This window comes from Parus major, chromosome 26, assembly GCF_001522545.3.
Source record: "Parus major isolate Abel chromosome 26, Parus_major1.1, whole genome shotgun sequence".
In the NCBI taxonomy this organism is placed as follows: Eukaryota; Metazoa; Chordata; class Aves; order Passeriformes; family Paridae; genus Parus; species Parus major.
The window spans coordinates 6,404,571-6,413,046 of NC_031795.1; the positions used below are offsets into that span (position 1 = coordinate 6,404,571).

Genomic DNA, 8,476 nt, shown 5'->3' on the forward strand with positions numbered 1-8,476 from the left:
GGCTGCGGCCCGCGGAGGCGGCGCTGACCCGGCGAGCGGAGCGGCCCCCGGCCATGGGCAGCGTCGGCCCCCGCCCGCAGCGAGGCCACCGGCAGGTACGTGCGGAAAGTTTGGCGGGGGGAAACGAGACGGGGACCCCCGGGACGACTCTCTCGCGGTGCCCGCTCCGAGGGGCCGCTGGGTCCCGACGAGGGCCGGGGAGCCGGGCTCAAGGGGCCGCCGGGGTCGGTGTGCCGGCGAGCGCCCGCGGCACCGGGATGCCGCTGCAGGGCTCCGCCGTGGGATCCAGCGCTCCCGGTTCCGCCCGGCCGCCCTACGTCCCTTCGCGGTCCCCGCGTGTCCCGGTCCCCTGTCGGCCCGCCGGGGCTCTCCGGTGCCGGTGCGGGGCCCGGGAGGGCGCAGTGAGTTTCTTGGAGCCAGCTCTGCCCTGTGCTCCGTTACCGGTGACTCCGACAGCGGGGGCTGTGCGGGGATTCGGACCCGGTGGGGGCCCTGTCCGGCCACCGGCTCTGGGGGTGGGATCGTCACTGTTTTGCCAGCGCTGCGAAGCCACTCGCCTTTCTGGGAGGTAAAGCACTGCTGGAGAGATCCCAGATTCTGCAGCCAAGGATCCTCCTTTACTCTGGAAGGGGCCATGGATCCCAACTGCCGCTGCCTTCAGCACAAGCTGTGAGCTCAAGCAAAGCCTTGACCAGGACACGATCGGATGTGGGATTTAATTTTCCTCTGTTTCCTCTCTCTCTGCTGTAGCTCCTCCAGCCAGGATGGGTTTGCCTGTGGGCCAACACCAGGCTGGAGTAGGGCAGTGGCACTGAGATCCAGCTGCCTCGGGGGGTGGCTCGAGGGGCACAGGATGAGCACAGATCTGATGGCCCCATCACCGAGAGTAGAGGCTCAGTGGTCCAGAGGAGAGTGTGAGTCCAGTCCCATTCTGGAGTCAAGAGTTCATCCATGCCATGGGTCCCAAGGCAGGGAAGCAGGAGTCTCTTGCTCATCAGCCACCCCTTTTGCTGCAGGGAGAGGCCTGGGGGTCTGTTCAGTGTGTGGCTGCCCTTTGTCTGGAAGAGCTCACTTGTGCTGGGACACCCACACCCCAGCAAAGAGCCTGCACAGGTGAGATGTATCCCTTGGGGAAACAATCCTGGCACTGGATGAGGCTGAGGTTTGGACTGTTAGCAGAGCTGACCTTCAAAATGCCAATGGCAGTGGGATCTGCCGAGTGAACAAACAGGAATAGGCCCGTGCTTCGGTGGAATTAAAAACTCTCCAGCTCACCTTGGCTGGGAAGGAAGTGCTGCAGGTGCTGAAGGAATGAGCAAGAAGCTGGAAATAATAAATAGAGAAGAGGATGAAGGAGCACGCCTGGGGGAAGAAGTCTTTTGTGTTTCTCTGTGCTGCCAGGCCCTCTTTGCCTGGTCAGAGGGCACATGTTTTATGCTGCCCTCGTGAGCACATCTTTGGGGCTGGACCGCTGTGACTATCCTCGATTAAGAGCTAAAATGAAGTGTGCAGAAGGAATTGGCTCAACCTGGAGCTCTGGGGCTGGGCCAGGCTCTGCTGTGGAGGGGTTTCCCTTTGGGGAGGAGCACTGCAGCCTTGGAGGCAGCCTGAGAGCTGTGGGAGATTATGCATGAGGATCCCACCAGAGCAGCTTCAAGGGGCCATCCAACTCTGCTGCTGTGGGAGCTCCAACTTCCCAGCTTTGCCTCTAATGGAGCATCCTCAGCGCTGCAGAGGGAGCAGGAACCGAGCCAGGCTGCTGGCCTGCCACTGATGATTGCGATGCAGCTCAGTGAGGAGGCTGCTGCTCCTGTGGGTCTGTATTCAGGGCATGGCAGCATCTCACTCGCCAGTGTCCCCAAGAACCCTCAGGCTTGTGCCCAGGATGGGCAGAAACAGAGGATTCTGGAAGTCCTAGGCCCAAATGTTTGAGCATTTCCTCGCCTGACCAGTATGCAGGATCCAATGCTCAGCTGTTTTTTCAGGAGATGAGAGGGAGAAAGGAGATGCCCCCTGCCTATCCTGCCCTTCTGTTTTGTCCTCTTTCTGGCTGCTGAAGACTGAACCATACTAGAGACAGCAGGGAGCTGTTCCTGGAGTGAGTCTGTGCTGGAGAACCTCAGTGAAGCTCCCATGTGGATGATGGCCCATGCCCACATGTGCCTACAGGGAGGAGAGCACCTGGACTCACACAGAGGGACCATCATCCCCTGATATATCATTTGCAACTGAGATTGATAATCTGAGAGACTGGGGAATTTGGCAGCTCCTTCATGTCCCAGCTCAGATCCAAAAGGCAAAAGCAGCTAAAAAATGTTAGTGATAAAGTCCACAAAATTCCAAACAGCACATAACAGAATGAAGAATACCGGGATTCTCAGTCAAAATTAAGTGTTCTGACATGCCAGAACAACACTCTTCATTTCACTGACATTCCAGGCTGAAAAATCTCAAGTCAGACCAAACATTTGTAGTTGGAATCTCACGACACTGAAGGTTGATAACTGTCAAAACAGCAATTTCTGTGGACCTGTGTTTTCTGATGGGACTTTGGGCACGAGTGGAAGCTCTGAGTGCCTCTGCCAGCTCCTTGTCCTCGTGCTGCCCTGAACCACATGTGCTCTCCTGGCCACCACCGTGGCTCCTGCCCAGCTCAGTGGTTTCCCTTCGGAGTGTGGCATGAACAGTGTGGACTGCATTATTGATAACACTGTAATTTATTTATGCTTCCTTGGCTGCAGCAAACAGCTCAGCCTTTTTGAGCTAAATATACTTTGCACTGGGAGTGTGTTGTTGTTCTCTGTGGGATGGATGGGCCAGTGGAGTGCTTGGTGTTTGGTCTAGCTGAGAGGTTTAGGGATGTCTCCTGGAAACTTCACATGGCTTCACCCTGGAGGGTTCCATGGGCAGGAGCTGGGGATGGGCTCCTCCAGAGGGACTCTGGTGTGTGCTGTGGGGCTCAGGCCTGGTGCCTGGAGCTGGGCTGTGCTCCCTGCATGAAGTGGAGCTGGAGCAGCACCCAGGGAACCAGCATCTCCTGATGGGGACCTGGCTTCTCTGCTGGAAGGCACGTGGGAGGTTTGTTGGCACTGGGGACTCACTGTCACAAAAATTGCATTGGCACTGTGTCTCCTGTCCTCACATCTGGGCTGCAAGGCTACTGCATGCTTGTCCAGCTGGGACACAGCTCCTGCATGGGCACATCCCCAGGCCTGGCTGCAGGCAGTGCTGGGGCACACACTGCCTCTGGATTCGGGGAAAGCTGTTTGCTTTGTCATTGAGCAAACAGTGCATGCTTCAAGCTGACATCAGTATTTATACAGTGGGCTGGCACATCTCCAAAGGGACTCCAACAGTACCAGCTGTTGAATGATTCCCCTCTGAGAAGCCTCATGCAGAGCATATTCTGCCAGAGCACCAGAGATCACCTAAACACGGGCTTACAGGAGAGTCCCACAGTCCCATCACATCACCTTGATGGTTTTCCTGCACATTGAGCCAGACTGGATTCTTTCTGACAATGGAGGGGCTGGAGCAGGAGCAGCCCCTCATCACCCAGGGGGCAGCAATGGAGTCAGGACAGCAGGTAGGATCCTGCCAGCCACTCTTCAGTCTGTTCCTGGCCAAGCTGACCATCCTACAGCATTAACTAGAAGCATTTCCTTACCTCTAAATTATTTTTTAGCATAAAATATGTGGTTTCATCAAGACACTTTTGAGGTTTTTTTCCTGGGCAAATGTCAATGCTTTTGATGACATTTTCTGATTTTTGTTTTCCAGATGGGAGAATCAAAGTGCAAAATACCACTTTAAATCACCACTTCGGAATGAAACATTTTTCATTTTGAAATGTCAGTTTAAAACAGGACAATTCATTTTTAAATGCTTCAAAACAAGAAATGTCCTTTTTACCACTTCAAATCACTTTGTTTTGATTAAGAATGTCAGCATGTTGTGTCCTGGCTCTTCATTAGAGGAGTCTGTTTCACTGTCTCATGGTCCAGAGCAGACAGAAATTTCAAACATGGTTGAAAATTGAAGATTTCTTCTCTGAGAAATGTGAGTTTGTCCAGTGCACTGCTGGAACTCTGCACTGCCCATGGAGGGGACTGTGGATGCAAGGTTGGCACAGGGCAGTGGTACCCCTGGCACCTGCTGCTGGTCCTGGCAGCACTCCCCATCCTCGGTGTCATCACCACTTGCCTTTGTGGTATCTTGTTAGTGAGTTATGATCAATCCAGCACTAAAGTTTTATGTGGGACATGGTTGTTTGCTGGACCTGGTTAGAGCCCAGCAGGTGATACGGGGGCTGGGAGGTCACCACATCACTTGGCAAATGCCAAGCAGTCACATCACTGCTCCTGTCTGAAGGGCTGTGGCTGTAAATAGTGAAGAAAACATATTTAAAGGACTCAGCAGTAAAATACAAAACCTTTTGGAATTTTTTCCCTAGTGGCTTTAGATGATGTAAAACTTGGCTTCTTCCCAGCGTGTGCTGCATGGAGTGGGAGTGGTGCCAGAGTGGTGCCAAGAGAGGTTGTTGGTGTGTCCAGAGGTCACCAATGCAGTTTTGAGTGTGGTTGCATGAACTTGGCTTCTGTGCTGGCAGGAGGAAGAGCCCCAGGAGAACAATGACACTCTGGGAGAGTTCTGGTGCTGCCATGGGCTCTGTGTATCCGACTGGCAATCGGTTGCCCTGTTCCTCAGCTTCCCGGGGAAACCCAGCACATCCAGTGGGAACAGCCCATCCTTCTGTTTGTCAGCAAGTGGTTTGAAAATTCCAAGCCTTGGCATCACTGCAAGGGACCTCAGTGACACAAGGACAAGAAGAGCACATAAAACAGCACAGAAAAGGCAGAACCCGAAATGACTCGCTGCTGATCTGCTATGGCTCTTCCCACACACACTGGGTGTGCATTGAGTGTGTGTCATCTGCTTTAATAACCTACTATAAAGGACCTGATTTTGTGCTCTCAGCAGTAAAAATCAGGAGCAGCTCTCAGGTCCTGCTGTTCAAAGGGGTGCAGGGTCATGGGCTGAGCTCCTGGAGAAGTTTCAGTGGTGCAGTGGGCACGTGCTCATGCATACGTGTCTGAGAATGTGTGTCCTGAGTGTGAAGTGGGGCTGGTGAAATTCCCAGGTGTCCCCAGCCACTCCCAGGGACACAGTGACTCACACTGAATGGCAGGTATCACTGCCCATGTCCTTCTTTCTCCTTTCAGATGTGCTGATGTCTGCTCCTTGCAAAGACCTGACCCACCTGAGGCTGGCAGATGCACAGATGTGAGCGTGAATCCCCAGTAAAAGGTAACCATCACTCACCTGTACAACTGCTGGTGGGATCTCTTTCTGTCCTGCTGCAATGGCCCATGCTGCTGATGAAGTCTGAGGTCATCTGAGGGTGGTGGGTGAATCCCTTCATCTCCCAGGGCCACGTCCCCACAGCCAGGATACCCCAGTCCTCACAACGTTCAGGAGTCATACCACTGCGTGCAGGAACATTGGTGAGTGGATCTGCACCTCCCAGCCCTCCTCAGTCCCTCTTCCTCCACATATCTCTTCTTCTTTTCGGTAGAATGAGTGAGAGAGACATACAGAACCTGAGCAAATGGGTTTTTGTGCTCAGCCTCTGCCTTACCACGCTGTGGGGACGACTGACGCTGGCCTCCACGCATCACCACAGAAGCCATTCAGGTAGGGGAGCAAGATCCTCACTGCTTGTGTCACACGCTTGTGCAATCATCTGTGTCCCCATGATAATGGCAGTACTTTGGGATCATCATGGAATGCCTGCAGTGGGGGACACATGGGGATGAGATGCTTGGTGAAGTTCTGTCTCGCATTTCTTGGTGAGGGCAGGAGGAGTTTCAGGCTGTGGTGCACACCAGGAGCAGACGGGTGTCTCTCTCTGGGGACCAAATGTTGACAGCCTGAAGCAGCTCAGTGTCCATCGCTGTTCCTGGGGTCTGGGCAAGCCAGGATGAGTGTGCCAGACGTGTGGTGGTCCTGGTGTTACTGACGGTACTGGCAGAGCTGTGCACCTGGCAGCACAGACAAACACCTGGATCCCGGGGCACCTGCTCTGCTTCATGTGCCTCTGCTTGGTAAGGGCATTTATGGGTTAATTTGAAACCGTTCATGCTCTTGATTGACCCCACACCTAACCCTGTCCTACTTCTGTCATTTTTGCCTGACAGTTAAAGCAGTTCTAATCCTGTAATCCCTACCCACATCACTTAAAACCAAAACACATCTTCTGGAGTGACTCTCCCCCAGTCAGTCCACAGCCTTTCCCTTGTCCTAACCCTGGCTACCCCATCCTTGGGAGTGTCCAAGCCCAGGCTGGACAGGACTTTGGGCAACCTGCTCTAGTGGAAGGTGGCCCTGGGAGTGTCAGGGAGTGGAACAAGATGAGCTTTAAGCTTCTTTCCAACCTAAACAATTCTGTGATTCTAATTGGGAGAAAACTGGTCCTTTTTTTCTTTTATTTCTTTTTTTTTCTGGGATGGCTTTTGGACACTGAATCAGTTCTACAAAGGATATGGGCACTACTGGCAGTTTATGTGCTCAGTCAACTGCCCAGCCCCAGTGCCAGAGAGCCCTGCTCCTCCATGGGATCAGTTTGCAGGGAGCTGTTCCTCTGGGGAAGAGTCACAGCGGGGATTAACAAAGCAGATGAGGTTTGAAGTGCAGATACCCAGGTGTACTGATGGGTGTGAATTACCTATAAATCTCCCTCATCCATGAGTAGCCAGGCTCTTGCATTCATGTGCCAGCAGACACAGAGTCAGGCATGTTTTGCTCTCAAAGACTTACCCAGACCAGACAAAATTGTATGATTTTTATTCAGGAAAATTTGATCCTCAGAAAAGAGGGCAGACCAGGAGCAAACACGTAGAAGTTTGACCCTGTTCCGTGTCTGTATGGACACATTTCTCTCTGCCCATCCTGCTTTCCTGACATTGTAAGAACTTCCTGTGACTGTCTCATCTCTTGGGCTGCGTTTCCATGGTCTCAAAACAAGAATTCTTTGTCTACTACTGCCCACTGAGTTCATGGGCTTTATTCTCCTGTTGTCTGCCCTCTTGTTGCTGCATTTGGGACAGTTTTCGGTGAAGGTTATGTTTGGAACATAATGCTGCATAGTAATGTTGCTTTCATAGTGCTGCATTCTCAGTGGCAGTGACATTTGTGTCCAAGGAAGCTGCAGTTATGTTCCTGTGTGGAGTTGAAGAGGGATAACTCTGTCACTGATGCCTGAGACCCTCAGAGTCAGAGATGCTGAGGGACAGATATATCCAGAGCTTTCATTCCATTAAAGAATTGTGTTTATTCACAGGCAAAACCACCTAAAAATGATCAATAGCAGAGGAAGGTCTTTAATTGTGACCTCGAACTTACAAATTTCTTGAAGAGAGAGTCCCCATGCAAACCCTCTGTTTGCTGTCCAGGGACACATCTGACTGTTGCAACCAGGTCTGATAATAGAATTATAGAGTACCTCGGGTTGGAAGAGATCCACAAGGATCATCAAGTCCAGCTCCTGGCTCTGCACACATACCATGTGCCTGAGCTCTCTTGTGCCCAGCCAGCACATGGAGACGCTGCTCTCTCCAGGCAAAGCGCTGCTTCCTGCAGAATGTGGCTGCATTTAAAGAGCCACATGAATCAAGCACAGTCATTTGGAAACAGAGAGTCCTCAGTGAAGAATGATTCACCAGCAGTTTAATCCCCTGTGTAACATGGTGAGGTCTTCATGACGAAAAAGGCTGGAATGTCTGGATCTAACTCCCACAAAGGTGGTCCCAGCACCTTCTAATGCTGATAATCAAAGGGCTGGCTTTGCCTTTATGTTCATCACTCAACCTGAAGCAGAAGTAAAAGGCATTTAAGTCAGCTGGGATTTTTTCTTTTGGGAAAGGAGGTTCTCTGGGAATTGCCTGTAACTCACATGCATCCAACTTCTCCTCATCTTGTAGCTCTCCACCAGCCAGCAGTATTTTACACTGAACATGTGGAGTGGTGCCCACACTCCTTGAGACACTCAAAATGTGCCATTTCAGGTTATACTATAAAAACCCCATGTTCTGTTGCTCATTTAAAGTTCAACCAGAGTAGGACAGCATTTTTATTTTATTTTTGCATGCCGGGTTCAAAAGCCTTTTGCTCTTTCAATTCTTTTATGGTTCCATGAGATAAGCTGTGTCTTTTTAAAAAAGGTTCCAGTGGGGAAATACCAGTTAAATGGGAGGGAGAAGCATGCCAGAGCTTTGGAATTTATCCCAGGCTCTCGGGAGGTTCCCTGCTGTCGGTGTTAAACACACCATCCATCTGATATGTGTTTTGTTCCAAGCTTCCTGCTGCTCAGCAGAAGGAGAAGCAGCTGCAGGGAGCTCTGGAGCCTGCAGCTCTCACTGCACGTGGGCTCAGCCTCTCTGCTCACACTTGCCAGGTGTGGGATGTGGGAGCCCCGTGA

At 52.0% G+C, this 8,476-nt stretch overlaps 1 protein-coding gene across 3 annotated transcripts in view; it reads left to right on the plus strand.

Moving 5' to 3' along the window:
- Window positions 1-6: 6 nt before the first annotated feature.
- TAFA3 (TAFA chemokine like family member 3) overlaps window positions 7-8,476 on the plus strand; it is a 12,152-nt gene continuing 3,682 nt past the window's right edge. The window contains exons 1-4 of one of the 3 annotated variants that reach the window (XM_015650954.3): window positions 7-95; window positions 5,223-5,307; window positions 5,430-5,504; window positions 5,576-5,694. In XM_015650954.3, coding sequence (XP_015506440.1) covers window positions 5,577-5,694 — 118 coding nt within the window. In that variant the 5' untranslated portion in view covers window positions 7-95; window positions 5,223-5,307; window positions 5,430-5,504; window position 5,576. The other 2 variants (XM_015650952.3, XM_015650953.3) reach the window with 2 other exon arrangements.